The sequence below is a fragment of the Pholcus phalangioides genome, unplaced genomic scaffold (genome assembly GCF_987345545.1).
Source record: "Pholcus phalangioides strain wild (caught in Gottingen) unplaced genomic scaffold, Ppha-v1.0 ptg000007l_1, whole genome shotgun sequence".
In the NCBI taxonomy this organism is placed as follows: domain Eukaryota; kingdom Metazoa; phylum Arthropoda; class Arachnida; order Araneae; family Pholcidae; genus Pholcus; species Pholcus phalangioides.
In genome coordinates this window covers 30,836,528-30,854,303 of record NW_028301600.1, presented here as the reverse complement: position 1 = coordinate 30,854,303, position 17,776 = coordinate 30,836,528, and the positions used below count along the sequence as shown (strand labels likewise).

Genomic DNA, 17,776 nt, shown 5'->3' with positions numbered 1-17,776 from the left:
AGTGAGGTTTCACTGTACAGTATATATATAAATATGTTACATACATTATATGTATACATACAAATATTGAAATCATAATTACAAAATTTAATCATCAATTTACCATTTCTCCTATTACATATTGGTTATCAGCAGAATTCTAAAAATTATACTAGTAAACTAATTTAATAATCATGTTCAACTTCGCAATAAGCATTTCTGAAGCGACTACGGTGAAGCTACAACTGCATAACTGTGATATACTGCTCCAGTGGTTGCGTACATGACGGATGGAGTAGCACTTGGCTCAGAAATACAGCCATACGATTCGTCTGGTCTACTATTCATTGTAAAATGATTATTATGAGCACCATAATCATATCTACATGCAAAAAAGATAAAATTTAGATTATAGATAAGCATAATATTGAAAGAGAAATAAAAAAAAACTAAGCAATCATTTTTAGTATTTTGCTAATACAATGTATCACAAACTGAAGCTATTCAAGTCATTTTATATAATTCTCAATTGATAATTTTATGTCTTAAAAATCTTTTGATCTATTGTATCAATTATCATTCGTATTATACAGGGTGTCCTGTAAGTGCTAATGCGGCCTTTATCTCATCAACCGGCCGTCGTAGAGGTGCGACTCCAATTTAAAAAATGCTCAAAAGGCGATAAAAAATTACCCTGTGCCAGTTTTAAGAATAAAAATACAGTGTGTCACAAAATAAAGAAATCTAAATTTTTATAGCCCCCCCCCCTCCGGCCACTTACGTCCAATTCTGTCTCTCCCGAGGCCAACAGAAAAAAATCCATGCCTTTAAGTGCAATATTCGATGAGATATTTGAATTTCAAATCGGAGAAAAATTATGAAAGAACAACAAAACACTAACGGACAACGCTGCTTTCCTAACTTTTCTTTGATTTTGAATTCGAATATCTCAGCGAATATTGACTTGGAATTTTTTTGTTGGCCTCGGGAGAGACAGGGCAACAAATTTTTAACTGGAAGTTAGAGAGGACCGTATAAAAATTTATTTTATTTTCCTCAATGAAATATATGGTCATTTAATTTTTTTTTCGTAAAATGCATTTTTGTTTTCCGCGATTTGTAGCAGCCCTTTATTTCCACACTCTTCAGCAATTTTAGCAGCAATTGGCAATAAATTTCAATTTTTGGGAAAATTTAGTGATAACTTGTATTTAGGATCGAAATTTCCTACATTCTCCTCGATGATGTGTGAAGGGTTAAACCCCCCCCCCCCCCCTCCTTTTGCGTACGCCAATGGTCAGAGACGTTGCGATGAGTTGAAGATATTGATATGTGTGCTGATTTACTCTTCGAAGTGGTTCCTTCATAAGTGAAAATATCTACTAAACTATTCTGGAGCTGCAGATAATCCATGAATTGTGCAAGGGAGCCACTGCTCTAAGTTACTCTTCTGGTCGCTCACTGAAATGGTCCGTTGCTCTCTAGGTCACTCACATGTTTACTCACTGTTTTGGTCATTCACGTGCTTCCACAAACACTATGTCACTCTTTTAGTCACAGACCGACCTTCTTCACCAAACACTAACTCTGGCCATATCGCTATATTACAATTTACTGCCATTAATGGGATGGGTTGGAAATGAAGGCCCATCTATGTATGGGTGGTGACTCATAAATTTTCTATACCCTCCCTCGGGTTTGAACCTGGGACCCTGACAGCAACCTTCATGGTGGTAGACGAGCATCTTAACACTAGCAACTCGGGCGCTAAAGAGCATGCGTCGGTGAGGAGGTCGACCGACCTAGTCCCTCGCTCTCTATGACACTATTTTGGTCACTCTCATACTTGCAAACTCTGATTACTTGTTTGGTCATTCACTGACCTCTCTCGTTCTCTAAGCTCTCTTTCTCATTTCTCGTTAACGTTTCGTTTTTTTCAAAGAGTACTTTGGCATCATGATTTTTCCCTCTCTCTTGTTTTAATTTGCTTTTCATATTAATTTCCTTCTGTTTACTATAATTAATAATAAAGTAAATTAATTAAATTTGCTTAGTTTTTACTTAATTAAATATTATCATTTAATTTTTATTTTTGTGTAATTCATCTATTTTTCGGTTTTTTATAAATTTTTTTATTTTGGGTATACGTGGCTTTGTCTTCCTTGTATCGAATTATCAATTTGTATTTCCATCACGTATATACAGGGTGTCCTGTAAGTGTTAGCACGGCCTATATCTCTTCAACCGTCCGTCGTAGAGGTATATATAATTACAGTTTAAAAAATCCTCAACAGGCGTTCAAAAATTACCCTTGACCAGTTTTGAGAGTGAAAATACTGTGTGTCACAAAATAAAAAATTCAAATTTTTATATGGTCTCCCCCGTGTTCCAATTAGAAGGTTGTTGCCCTGTCTCTCCTGATGTCAACAAAAATAATTCCATATTTCTAAGTGTAATATTTGCTCAGATATTCAAATTTGAAAATTGGAGGAAATTCGGGAAAAAATACAGCTCTCTAAATGCGGAAAACCCGTTTTACCCTCATTTAACGCTGTTCTTTCCCAACTTTCCTTCGTTTTTTGAATTCGAATGTCTCAGCGAATATTGCACTTAGAAACATGGAATTATTTTCTTAGTATCAGGAGAGACAGGGCAACAACTTTTTAATTGGAAGTTAGAGCACAGTTGGACCGTATAAAAATTTAGATTTTTTATTTTGTGACAATTTACAGGGCTACAGCAACAGGGTAAGTTTTGAACGAGTGAACGGGTATTTTTTAAATTGGCATCATACCTCTACGACGGACGGTTGATGAGATAAACGCCGTGATAGCACTTACAGGACACCCTGTACAGTGCTGTAACTGGGCAGGTGCACCAGATGCACCCGCACAGGGCCCACTTGGGGGGGAGGGGCAAGAATGAGCCCGATGGGGATTAAATGCAAATTCTTGCACAGGAACGGTTAGTTACGGCACTGATCCTGTATATGTATTGCATTACGTGTTTATTTGATTTAATTTTTAAGGGCTAAATTTGATGAATTATTATTATTATTATTTTACTTTTCTTTTGTATTTTCGTTACTTTATTATATTTTTGGTATTTTTATTTTTTTCTAATTGGGCTTAGCCTATTGAGATGTTCAAATATAAATAAAATAATAAATAAATAAGAAGAGTGGACTTATGGTTTTATATATATATACCTTTTGTGGGCTATACAAACTTTGCCACCCTTCTCCAATTCTACTAACTTTCTTTACCACTCATTCTTCGAATTCGCCGCACCACCGATCTTGCCGCAATGGGCTGTAGCCCGCTTAGTCCCTCCCCTCTTCTGTAACACGCCTCTGCTGACTGGTGGTCAGCTGAAGCCGAGGTACCAATGCCAGCTCGAATTCATCGATGTTTTTGAAAAACTTATTGATGTGTTTTTCACGCAAAATCTATATTCTATTAAAAATTAAAATTTAAAAAGGTTATTAAAGTTCATGTTTTCATGATGTCTCACGTTTATGAGTCATCATGTTCGATGTCGTGCACGTGTTTCTCACCGATGTGTTTTTTTTTTCCAATTTTTAATCAATATTATCAGAATATTCATTCTTAATTTTACAAAAAAATGTAATTTTTGTATTAAACAAAGATTAAAAAAAATAATTATTGGCCCACCCGTTATTTTCAGAACCATTGTAACACGAATTCTTCTCCATTCTAGCATGTGCACTCTCCTGACTGACGATCAGGTACTGAAAACAAAACACTGATTAGTAAGTCATTGTTGATTGTCATTAACAGATTTTTTTTTTATTGTAGTAATGGGTTTTTTTATCATTAAATTACTGAATATGTTCAGTTACATAAAGTTTTGAAATTTGATATTGGCCTGATTCTTACAACCAATTCTCTGAACTTTAAATTTTAATAGTATACATAATTCATGATGATCCATAAATTCGTAAATACAGTGGTTTAAAAATTTATAAAAATTGGAAGGTATCGGTATATACAGGGTGCATAGCAAACAAGGGGGTATGTCATTTCACTGGCAAACCGCTGATACTAGAGGTATACTTCTAATTAGAAAAAGTATCCAAATAACGTGTAGTGCTCAGATATCCCATTCGTGTTTCAAGGGGTTGTGCAGTTATTAAAATAAAAAAATTTACTTTTTATACATTCCCCGTGTGCCCCAAAACCCAATTTAAAAAGTTTTTGCCCTGTCTCTCCTGATGCCAACAAAAAAATTCCATGTTTCTAAGTGCAATATTCACTGAGATATTCGAATTAAAAAAACGGAGGAAATGTGGGAAAAAGAATGAATTTTCAAGTGTATTCAATTTTTTTTTCAAATTTATTCAAATTCAATTACACATACAGATCCTTGGTTTGAAGAGCAATTTAGAGAATAAATAGAGAGAAAAAATACAAATGTGTATCTGTATATATGAGTTGTCAAGGGGTAATTATACCCGTACTGACAACCAATCAAAGAAATTGATGATCATAGTTAAAACAGTTTTCACAGTCATGTTATAATGCACAATATTAATAGTTCTAAACATGAAACGGCAATTTTAATTCAAGTACACTATTAGCATAGACCAGTGTCGTCTTAAGGCATGGGCCTACCCGGGCACAGCCCGGGACCTCAAGAGAAAAGGAGCCTCACAAAAATGAGATCTGGTTGAGATTTTCGAGAATTTGCCTGGTAGGGCTTCAGAAAAATCATTTGGCCCGGGGGCCCATGATACTCTTAAGACGGCCCTGGCATAGACAGACAGAGATGGGGGAAAGAGATGGCGATAGGACATTCGCGAAAAATTGTATCATTCACATTAGGGCGAATATAGTCACCTCCCAGATCACCATGCACACCCTCGGCGAGAACCACCTTCCCCGTTGGAAAAGCATGTATCCGCTTATATACGAGAGTCCAGCTAATCACTTAAGGACAACGCATGAGATGCGCAGAGTGGAAACAAAAGGCAGTTTAGCCCAATTGTGCGCCGCCAACTTTTGTTAGAAGCGCCGTCCTTGAGAAAGGTTTTTCGAAGATTCTTTGTTACACTGCTCTGGGACCTTCCCTTCACCAATAGTGTCATTATTTTACCGAGGATAAGCACCGGTTAGGGCAAGAGGCACCACGAGTGGATAAAGTTTGAGAAAGTTTGGTTTGGTTAGTATAGCAACGTGAGATTTCCATTTCAAATTTGCGTCTACCTGGATTCCAAGATATTTCCAAGAAAAAACTCTATTTAGATTAGGACAGTTGCAATCGTTTCTTGAGCAATCTGTACGATGTGATTTGAGTACTATATCTGAATTGTCATGTCCAATCAAACTCTAATATTATATAAATTTAGTTTTATGGAGATTCAATTTCACATCGTTATATTGAACCAATCATTGATTATTAGAAGATCTTGTTCAACCTGTCTTTTAAGTGAATGTACGTCAATACAGAAATAGACAATAACAGAGTTATCCGGTATGTCATTATTTTACCGAGGAGTTCCAGAGTACAAAAATCATTAATTAAAATAATGAAAAGAATCGGACCTAAAATGAGCCCTGTCCTTTTGTTATAATTGTGTATTCACTGAAAGAGTTGTGTGTGTGTGTTTATCTTAACTCTGTTTTCTCTCATTTAGATAGGACTTGAACCATTATAGCATTTCACCTCTAACACCAACGTTAGCTGATTTATAAAGTAAGATCTCATGATTAACGCTTGCAAATGCTTTTGAGATGCCAAGGAAGAGAGAAACAGTTTGTTTACTTCGGTTAATACTTTTATAGACAAAGCTACAGAATTCTGTGAAAGCAGTTTCTTTACTTCGATTTCCCAAGAAACCATATTGATCAGTGGCAAAAATTTACTGCTATTTAAAAAAAGTTAGTAGTAAAAACAGCGTTAAATGTGAGTTAAACGGTTTTTCCGCATTTTCAGAGCTGTTTTTTTTCCAACTTTTCTCCGTTTTCCGAACTTGAATATCACAGTGAATATTGCACTTAGAAACATGGAATTTTTTTTTTTTGTTGGCATCAGGAGAGACAGGGCAACAACTTTTTAATTATGTTTTGGGACACGCGGGGACTGCACAAAAATTTAATTTTTTTATTTTAATAACTGCACAAAACTTCTTGAAACATGAATGACATATCTGAGTACTACACGTTACTTGGATACTTTTTCTAATTGGAAGTATACCCCTAGGATCAGCGGTTCGCCATTAAAATGTCATAGCCCCGTTTGCTATGCACCCTGTATATATATACATATTTTAATGAGGTTTGCGAAAAAGTTCTCATAGAGAAGAATTTTTTTTTTTGGCGCAAAAAAAATTAGTTCAAATTTTTGTCGATAAAGGTCACTGCATGAAAGACCTGTAGGAATGATTGGACCTGAACCTTTCTTCAATCTCTTCTGTATCCGGAACGTTCGTAAAGCTTTAGCCCTCGAAAACCGAACAGTTGTTTTTCTGTGGTTCCCAACTTCAAAGGCGCGAATGCGAGCCGATCTCTCCTTTAAAATGTCTCGCCACAGAGACCAACAGACCTACAAATAGTACAAATGTAATTTAATCATAACACATCACTCACTTCACTACCAAATATATATGGCAGCACTGAAAAATCAAACACAACACTCATACGCACTCAGACTGTTAGGTACACACGCAGTTACACTTCCGGCACAACTCACTAGGTAGTAAATCGCCCATAGATGGTGATAGACCTGAGTTGTGCTCGGTTTGAAAGAAAGAAAAGACTCTGATTTGTATATTTCTAGTGATTTCCTCTCGTGCAGCACCATCTATCGACAAAAATTTCAACTATTTCTTTTTCTGGAACCAAAAAAAAAATCCCCTTCTCGAGAGTAACTTTTTCGCAACCCGCATTCAAGTATACCACCTTCAATTTTTATGAATTTTTAAACTATTAACGTATTTATGGGATACCCTGTGTAAGACTCTAGATTAGTTCATTTATGCAGTATATACCTGGGTGGATTGTTGGTAGCTGTATGTCTTATTTTCACCACGATTCATTGATGTCGATGACCATGAACGCCTTGCTTCACAGGTCGCACCTTGATACAAGCTAAAAAAAATATTTTAAATTACAAAATTAATGATAAACGTAACCTTTTACCATGAACGACTTGAATATTATTTTAGTTCGATTTTATTAAGGCGAAATGATTATGTTAATTATTTCTGAGGTTAGAGTTTACGGTTTCGTTCACGAAGAGTGCCCGAACTTAATATGATAAATTCTATGATTATTCTGAAACTAAAATAAAATATGAGCTAATATCAGCAAAAAGTGAGAAATTGAGCCATGGCAATTTATATGAATGAAACCCGGGGTATAAAAAATCAAAAATTAAAATATCTTTACGGCTCCCAATCAAGAAACTGCCAGCTTGCAAAGTTTTTGTCTCATAATTTTTTGAAGGAAATTTATTCCGTAACATTTGAATAAGAATCTGTCGAGATATCGGTAATTGGAATTCTTGATTATTGCCACTGTTTATGGACTAAACTAAGTCTGAATAAAAAATACGGAGATGGTCGCAAAAAAGTTAAGAAAAATCAAGAAAAAATTTCAATAATCGATTTCTTGGTGTAAGCGTTCTTTCAAATACAGTAGAATCTCGATTATCCGGACTAACGGTGGGGAAGGTGATAACGGATAACCGAAAAACACGGTTAAACTTCCGGGAGTGAAAAAAAATAATTTAAAACAACAAAAAATGGCAAAAAGGATATTTATGTATTTTATCTGTTTTAGAATGACTATCTAGTGTATATATTCATGTCACCCGTACGAAAAAATCTAATTAAAAAATTACTCCCATTTACACAGTTACGTAGCCACGCTACTAATAAACTGAGATTCACTGATAACAGAAATACAGTAGAACCTCCATTATCTGGGCTAACGGTGAGGAAGGTGATCACGGATAACCGAAAGACATGGTTATCCTTTCCATGTGTCAGCCATTCTGCATAGTTATAAAATGTACAATTAGAATGACACATAGGGAATAGTGCTGGTCCAGCCAGTTCCATTAGGCATCTGAAGTTACACCATCCTTATGTGTGCCTTGTCTTTAATTTTTAAATTTTAAAAATAGGAATACATTTCAACTTACATACCCCTATACATGTGTTTTTTCCTCGCATCACCTGTAATTGGTTGGCTGTAAATCTCCAAATGCCCATCACCCCAGGGCTATGTTCGGTTCTTATGTGTACCCATTGTACCCCCTGCCGTTTCAACGCTTTGACATGGAACTTCAACTCTGAAAATGGGGAGAGAGGTTCTGTAAAAGAATGAAGAAGTCCAGCAATTTTACCAAATAGAAATGTTAGTTTTTATTACCACCTTCACAAAATCGCACGTAACCAATGAAAAAAACCACCAACACAACATGGATATAGAAGCGCCAAACATGAAACTAAAATTTTCGTAGCACGGATAATTCAGGTTCTACTGTGTTGTGTTATTGTCTGAATTCCTTTCGGTGTAAGTAGAGAAAGATGCAAATTTTAATGAATGACATTTTTGTGATTGGGAGCACCATATGATAATTTAAATTTTTATATTTGGCCCCAATTTTCGTTTTGTGAGGATGAAATTTATAGCTCAATTGTTCTTTGAAATTTTTCATGCCTAATATTGCATACTAATACATTTTTTTTGGTATATTTTACTTTAATTTTAGAATCAACCATGGACTTCTATTTCTTTCGAACACCCATCGTGAAACATTCTAAATATACAAGTTAATAAGAGTAAATATGTATAAAAGCATACCCAGGGTAATATTCACCAGGTAACCACGAACACGTCCCAGATAACTGATCGTCTTCTTCATCGAAAAAGAAAAGAAATTGAACGTAGTAATTGTAAGACTTGATTGAAATCAATGAACATCAAATAATCAGTCAATCAAATAATCACGTTACAGCTCGTTACAGTATAACTGTATAGCGTATATCGCAATTTTTAATTAAAATTGTTTTTAGTTTGACATTTCATACACTATACAACAGATTATTTAACAAAAAACCACTGAAATGTTGATTTTCCATTACTTTCCAGCAAGACCATAACCAAACATAGACCTCATTTATTTGACTATAGACAAGGATTATACTTACCTCATTGATTGATAAGTCTTCTTCAACCGTCATTTTTCATGAAATTTAAACTCGTGCATTTGAATGAGGTGTTTGAAGTATTCACTTTTTAATGATATGACTAAATATGTGTTTGTTCCGTTACCTACTTTAAGTTTCCAAAGTTGATTTATTCCGATTTCAGTGATTATTAATTGATACTGACCTGTCGTGTCTTGTTCGTAATCTGGATGACTTATCATCGAAGAAGAGGGAGCATCTTGAACCGTTGTCGAAGATACAGGTTCTGTCTCACAGCCATAAGAACCGTCTAACGAAGCATCGGTCGGATAATTTTGGCATTCCAAGTTGAAACCGCAGGTTAGATTTGGATATCCTGTATTGAAAAATATGCAAAAAAAAGGTAGTATCGTCAAGTATGGCCGTATTCAATTCGTATCTTATGTTTTGTTTCGCCATAAAAGTAGAGCAGATCTATATATATATATATTCTTTTATACATTACTTATACCTTGAAAAGACAAGTCGGTGAACCTTGGTGGACAGTCATCAGAGATATTTCTTAAAAATTCTTTCAGCTGATCATCAGCATGGATAGTTTCCACGAGAAACAGGATATAATCATCAAACATCAACCGCAATAAATGAAACGATCCTGGTTTGTAAGAGATATTATTTGATTTCCAAAAGTTAAAATGTACTAAAATATATACAAATATACAGGGAGTTCAGTTTAACCCTTAAATGCGTCGGTTTGCACGTATGCAAAGGGTCTTACAGACGTTCATTACTCAGCCAGTTTGAAAATAAAAATTCAGAACTGACTTTGCCCATAAGCTAAGGTAATTTTTTTTCGATTTTGTATTTTGAATTTGCTGGCAGGTGTCCCAATTTAACGCCAACAACTCTTTGTTGCAGATCATGTGTATCTGTGATTTCACTAATTTGTTAAAATGTTTTGTTTGCATTTTTTTTTTACCTTGAAGTTTGCAACTCGAATTTTCTTCTTCTTACTATAGTTTGAATCACGAAGAAGGTAGTTATATATATGTGGAAAGCAATATTACTTCAATACATTAACTTTATGGGCGATTTCTGAGGCTTTATAGGGCCTCTTTAAGGCCCTGTATTAGCAGTATAATTCGAAATAGATTTTTTAAATGATTTTCAGGCTTTCTATATACACACACCAGTCATTTCAACTTTTTCCAGGGGGGGGGGAGGCAAAGAACGTGTACTCAATATATGTATATAGGCCTATATATTTGTATATATATATATATATATATATATATATATATATATATATATATATACCATTTTTGATGTATTTTCAAAAGCCCCCCCCCCCAAATGACGGGCCTGACACACACACACATACACACGCACACAAAAGGTATTTATTTGAAGGAAAAAAAAAATACAAGATGGAATGGACCCCATGCATGGTTCGAAAAAGGGTAGGCGTTTCTGAAGGGTGGCTATGCCTGATTGCACTAAAAATGCCAACACTTGTTCCCCAACCACAGCCTTCTGAAAAACATGGACAGAAAAAATGGAATGAAAAATGAATAAAAGATATATTGAAGAAATATAATATTTGAAGATATACAGAACTTCAGCTTATAAGTAAAATGAAGTATAATATACACAAAATTACAAAAAGTGTAGAAATTACAGGGAATGTTTACAAAAATTACAAAAAATAAATTAAAAAATCCAAAAAAATTAGTCAAAAATCACCGGAAGTACCTTAAAAATGTATGTCCGGTGATTTTTGACTACATTTTGGATTTTTAAATTCATTTTTTGTAATTTTTGTAAAAATTCCCTGTAATTTCTGTATTTTTTGTATATGTCGGGATGATCACGACCCACTGCATAGGTTCTATTTCACTTTATTATTTTTTCTTCAAATAAATACCTTTTGTGTATACAAGTTGTATATTTTTCGAATGAACAAGTGAACAGAACTAGCACTTTTGTCATTTAAAAAGCTATTATAGCTATTTTTTCACCTCTATCTTCATATCTCTAGATTTTTCACGCCACAATTTTTTGTTCCTTCTATATATATATACTAGTAACAAAAGTACATAGTTAATGTACGTGTCATTAACTGTGAGAGCTCCAGTATCAGAGCTCCAAAAAAAAGAGTTGAGCAATTAAGGGTTTAAATTGTGCCCACCGGGAAGACATTTTTTATGGTGCAGTGTAATTTTTAACTGAACACCCCCTTTCTTGGCATTTATTATTAAAGACAATTACTATGATAATTTTCCGCTGACTATTATGGTGGGCTTCGAACAGAAATAAATTGGCCACACGTGTTATATACCGTTAAATTTTGAGTAACTGATCTCAGTCAAGAAATTATATATTCCTACAGTCATTTTGAATACTGAGTTTGATTTCTGTGTGCGCTTCAGTTCACAATGTAAAAGAGATTTTCAGTGTTTTCAATACACATCTGATGTCTAACTTGAACTGTTACATTCTCATTTGGTCGTTTATACAAAATAATAAATGAATGCTAATATAATGCAGTACTTTCTGAAAAAACTTTTCAAATGACATTCGGTTTCTTAAAATGTTGCAATTTGTTTGAGGGGTCGTATGTATAAAAAAATAAGAAATTCACTTTTTATACCGTTCCCGTGTGCTAAAAACCCCATTTTGAAAGTTCTCCCGTCTCTCCTGAGGTCGACAAAAAATTCCAAGTTTCTAAGTGCAATATTCACTGAGATATTTGAATTCAAAAATGGGAGAAAAGGTGGAAAAGAACAGCATAAACTAGCGGACAACGCTTCTTTAACAACTTTTCTCAGATTTTCTGAATTCAGATATCTCAGAAAACATTGCATTTACAAAGAAATGGTTCCAAGCTGGCGTCTTTAAAAAGTTTTGAAAAAAATTACTAATGATTTTACTCATTTAAATATGCGCAAAAATGTAAAAACTCTAGCGGAATTATTACGGATCGCTCAAAAAAATTGTAAATATTAATATTTTGAACGCCAATAGAGGCTAGGAATGAATTTAAAATCCTACAACACTAGAGTGTTAGTGACGTCATTCAAACAACATAATCAGTAGAACCAGGATTATATGCACTGAAAAGTGGTAAAATATGCATTAAAAAACGCTGAAATATGCGCTAAAAAATCTGAAATATGCATTAAAAAACGCTGAAATATGCGCTAAAAAATCTGAAATATGCATTAAAAGTTAATATAAATTATCACTTAAAAAGGCCGAGATATGACATGAAAACAAAAATATATGCGAAAAATCCATCTAATAATGCTAAAGTATGGGACTAAAAATGGTAAAGTATATACAAAAATGAAAAAAAAATTACGCATTTTAAAGTGCCAAAAAATAAAAAAGTTCTTAAAAATTGTTAAAATATGCACTTAAAAATGCTAAAAATGCCTTAAAAAATACCGAAATATGCATAAAATAAAAAATAAACTTAATTTTTATAAATAAAGAATATTGAAAAATATACGTTAAATGAAAAAAAAAGTTGCATTTAAAAATGCTGAAGTTCTTCTTTTAAAGAGAAAATAAATGCGAAAAAAACGTTGATTTTTGAAAATGCAGAAATTTGGCTTAAAATGGAAAATATCTACATTAAAAAAATTAAAAAGTATGCGGAAAATGAACAAAAATATGCGAAAAAATGAAAAAAAAATCGCAAAAATGAAAAAAAGCCTAAATAGAAAACAGAAATATATGCAGTAAAACTGAAAAATATGAGAAACAAAGATGAAAAAAAATGCATTGAGAGATGTGGAAAAATATGCATTTAAAAATGCCTAAAAATGTGCCCCAAAATGAACAATACTCTCAATGGTGAAATATTTTCTTGAAAAAAATTGAAGAAATTTCATTAAATTTGAAGAATAAGAAAATAAAAATAATCTTAAAATACATTAGTACCATGCGATTAATAGGGAAAAAAATTCTAAAAATATGCACTTATTCTAGAATTTCAGTGATTTTGTGCATTTTTATGTAGAGTAACTATCAAAAGAGCTATAATATGCAATGGCATGAGCACTTATGCATTTGCATATTATCCGGGCTCTAATGATCAGGTACAGCACAACTATAGAGGAAAAAAGAGAAATAACTAGTTTCTAGCAAGGCGTTTTTATACAGGTTGGACAAAAAGTCCGACAAATGTATAAAAATCGGATAACCGAAATAAAAAACGGTTTGCAGGGTTAGCATCGCTAACGGGAATTTTTTTAAAACAGGAAAAAAAAACTAAAAAAACAGCCGATAGGTGACGCTGACGTACACAAGTCAATGAAAAGATACGCAAATTAACGAACAGAATGCCTCCAAATCGTTTATCACAGCAGGATGTGTTCCACATGACCACCACCACAGGGGATAAAAACACATTGCAGGCGAATCACAAATCCAGCAACGGCAGAGTGCAGCAGGTCCACATACACGGTTTACAACGGTGAACTGGTTGTATATTAGGGGTGCAAGTTCTTAATATTAACTTGTACAAAAAGTTACCTTTTCTAATTTTTTATGTTTACCACCCCCTCAACGGTTGCAAAGATAGTCCCATGGACAAACAATTTTAACCACCCTGTATGCTCAACCAAAAACAAAATTATAAGGAACTCTCCTTAACCCATGAATGTAACCATGTAAACCCATGAATGTCTCATTTTTTCCTGAAAATGCTACAGCACAATTTATGTACTCCACACACATAATGTGCATTAAAGTATGCAAAAAATTTATACTAAAACTATACTAAAACAAATTTATAAAAATAGATCATCAATTTACCAAAACTTGCTGCGCTGTGAAGAGTCATATCCCTAATGACTCTCGAACCAAAAGCAGACCACATCAGCAGAAATCTTCTTGCTAATTTACGAGATGATGCTCCACGTCGAGCTGATGGCTAAACGAACAATAGGAAAAATGTAGTGATACTATTAAAAATGGACAAACACTACGTAGTGCGAATCTTTGATAGGAAAAAGTCACTCTGAAATCAATTTACTTTTAATTTTTATTATTTACATACATACTGTAAATAATGCATACATAACATATATCTAGTAATATATTTTATATATGTATAATATACAGTGGATCCCACTTATAACGTATTTCAAAAACTCGTAATAAAAAACGTTGTAAGCGGGAAAACGCTTTAAACGGGAAATGTTAAATTAGAATTTTATATATATATATACTTAGAGTTGGAACCACGGAAATAAGTCGCTACTAAGCGGTAAAACGTTCTAAATGGGAACGTTATAAGCGGGATCGACTGTATATGTATACACAGGGTGCACATAGCTAACAGGAGGTATGGTATTTTACTGACGAACCGTTGATCCCAGAGGCATACTTACAATGCAACATATTGGATACTTTTTTCTAACTGGAACTAGGCCTCTAGGATAACGGTTAACCAGTAAAATACCAGACGCCCTGTTATCTATGCACCCTGTATATACACATATGTTATACATATATGTAAAATATATTACACTAGATATACGCTACTATATGTTTTCGTATCTTACCAATACTACGAATCTGTTGACCAGTGCTTCAAGCCATTCCACATAACTATCGATAGACACCGCTTCTTCCAGCAGGGACTCAAAATCTCTCACTACTGCAAAGAAAGACACTTGAAAAAACGGTAAAGTTTGTTTCTAATAAAATTACCGTATATACCCCGCATTAGCCGGCACTCCGTAAAAATGTTTATACTTTCTTTCACACCGAGCACAACTCAGGTCTATCACCATCTATGGGCAATTTACTACCTAGTGAGTTGTGCCGGAGTGCTTATGTAGCGTTGTGTTTGATTTTTCAGTGCTGCCATCTATATTTCAGTAGTGAAGGGAGTGATGTGTTATGATTTAATTACATTTGTACTGTTTGTAGGTCTGTTGGTCTCTGTGGCGAGACTTTCTAAAGAAGAGATCGGCTCGCATTCGCGCCTTGAAGTTGGGAACCACAGAAAACCAACTTCAGCCGACCATCGCTATGCGATACTAGTTTTTTTTATTGTTAGAGTCTGACACATTTCTGGCATGCCGAGAAAAGTGAGGTTCAGCAAGGTTCAGGTGATACTTCAGAAGAACGATATTAATCTTTATTAAACACTGAATAAATACGCAAATCGGAATAAAATAATAGCTCCCACTGCAGCAAACGTATTTCGTCCAGGAATTTCATAGCGATAGTGAAAATTAATTAAGCATTTAATTATATACTCTAACCTAATTATCGGAATCCTAATTACGAAATACATATATTGTGTTTTGCATGTTCAGAGAATGAAGAAATATGCTGTCACTTGTATTATAACATCATTTTTTGCCGTGGGATTCTTTAATTTTTTGCTCTGCTCTTATTTTAATCTTAAACACAATCCAAAAACACAAAAATAATAGTAGTCTGCTAATTTTTTCCCTTTAGCTCATCTATTCTACAAGAACGAAATATGCTTAGTATCTAGCATTTGCACTAAACTAAGGATTATTATAATAAAAGCAAACGGAAATTCGAACTATCTCCGGGGTAGTGTTCGTAAAACAAAAAGGATCCTAAAATGCAGACAACAGACAAGATTCAAATCAGCCAATTCAATCGATTCTCAGAGTCTATGTATCTCAGAATTTTTCAGAAGCTGTGACTCGAATTTCCTGGCATATGCCAGCTAATACAGGGTAATCCACTGTATGTACCAACGTACATTTTTTAAGAATTGAATTCTGTACTTACGGTTCCTTAATATTTCGCAAGGTATTGGGGAGCTTCCAGCTTGGTCTTCAGTGCTATACAGCGTTTCCCTCCAGATGGTGTCCAGATCAACTTGACGCCAATCTGTGAGCATTTGTCGGGCTATATCTGGGTTGTTTAAAACCATACGAGATGCCTGTGCAAGGTGATTCAGTGACATCTGTCGGCGAAGCATCCGTACGAAACGTGCTGCCACTGGAAACAAAAAGTATGTACATTTTAAACAGTTACAATTTGATGGTAATGAGATCAATTCTAAAGTAAAACTGAAAGTATATGAAGCTCGTAATTGACTACGTAATAGCAAATGATATTTGGTTCACCATCACTAAAACATCCCTAGCCACGTCACGTATTCTGAATCAATGAGGATGCTCGTTTCTAAAACTTCAACAATATTATGTATTACATCAACGCAGTTAATGTAATTAAAAATGGTAGTTATCCATATTCGGAACAAGACGCAGGTTTGGAACATGACTCAACGGAGAAAAAAAATGATTAATGAATATCGGATAACGGTTTGAGATATCAAACCAATGTCGATGCATTGCATTATAAGCTATCTAGGTATATACATTGTTTAGTATAATTTAATCCCATTGACCCTGGATATCCGATAAAAAAATCTCGGACATGATACTTTTTTGATGGAGACTATATTTTAAAAATGAGCGAAAAGCGACTGAATCAACTTGAATGAGAAAAATTTGTGTCATACTTTCCAATTTGACTAGTTTGATGTTTTCTGGTAAGTGGCTCATCGCTACTTTCAACCAGTCTTCGAGCTCTTGAATGAATTTTCTCACAACTTTAATTAAACTGAAAATTCAAGCACAGAGATATGCACGTTATTCATAAAAAAATATTCCAATTTGATCATGATTGCTAAAAATACGATCAAACGATTCGTGGTAAGAGTTCAATCAAAGTTTATACTTACTTATCCGGTAAAGTATTGAGCATCGATGGAAGCAGAGATCCACACACCGTTCTGTACAGAATGCAGTCACATACTCCAATAAGATTAACCAAAATATTCGAATCTAGAATGGACGCCAAATGTGTAGGCATACCTTGCCAAAAATGAATTACAAAGTTCTGGGCCTGAAAATATATAATTAGCCATAAATAAATTTCAGAATAATTTGTACAAATTAAATTGTGAAATGAAGCTTCATTTTCAAGAGTAGATCAAAGCGTTTACTTAACTGATCATATAAGAAGTTTATGAAACACTTTTTATAAAACTCATCTAAGGAAAACATGAGTTTTTAGAAAAAATTAATAAATTTAAATTATCAATTAATTAATTTTTCACCTCGTCGAAGCTTGCTCGTAGGATTGTATCCAAGAGTCTTTGGCAATGAGTGCGATACATCATGAGGAAAGTAGTGACCTAAAAAACAAAAATAAATATTTCAATGCATTCGACACTTTGAAATAATTTTAATAAAGTATTATTATGCAAAATAGTAAAATCTGACTGTACAGTAAACCCGATTTATTACGAACCTAAGGAAAAAACACAATTTTTGCTCTCCTCTGATATTCTGTTGTTTTATGTCTATAAGTGAACCTCAAAAAATACTGAAATTTTATCAAAACGGACTCGTCAATGTCTTCAATAGAAAGTTTTTATATTTTTCACTTGTGTGAACTGAAAATATTCAACCTTTAAAATCATCCATGTTCATGCATCAAATCAAGGCTATACTTATACCTTTACACTAATACACCTAACCCTCCTACGTCTTGCACACAAAATTCATGAATAACAATTTATTACTTCCAAGAAGCAATAAATTCATCGCTATAGCCAGAAAAAGAAGGAAT

General features: G+C 33.9%; 1 protein-coding gene across 1 annotated transcript in view; it reads right to left on the bottom strand.

Annotated features, from left to right (window-relative positions):
- Positions 1 to 207: 207 nt before the first annotated feature.
- Positions 208 to 17,776, bottom strand: part of LOC149085164 (transcription factor RFX4-like) — a 32,176-nt gene continuing 14,607 nt past the window's right edge. The window contains exons 8-19 of the mRNA XM_089233889.1: positions 17,262 to 17,339; positions 16,884 to 17,047; positions 16,662 to 16,762; positions 15,923 to 16,135; positions 14,710 to 14,804; positions 13,958 to 14,075; positions 9,648 to 9,791; positions 9,342 to 9,512; positions 8,811 to 8,865; positions 6,989 to 7,088; positions 3,654 to 3,730; positions 208 to 361 (exon numbers count right to left, since the gene is read on the bottom strand). Coding sequence (XP_089090015.1) covers positions 208 to 361; positions 3,654 to 3,730; positions 6,989 to 7,088; positions 8,811 to 8,865; positions 9,342 to 9,512; positions 9,648 to 9,791; positions 13,958 to 14,075; positions 14,710 to 14,804; positions 15,923 to 16,135; positions 16,662 to 16,762; positions 16,884 to 17,047; positions 17,262 to 17,339 — 1,470 coding nt within the window. The remainder of the gene's footprint in view (positions 362 to 3,653; positions 3,731 to 6,988; positions 7,089 to 8,810; positions 8,866 to 9,341; positions 9,513 to 9,647; positions 9,792 to 13,957; positions 14,076 to 14,709; positions 14,805 to 15,922; positions 16,136 to 16,661; positions 16,763 to 16,883; positions 17,048 to 17,261; positions 17,340 to 17,776) is intronic.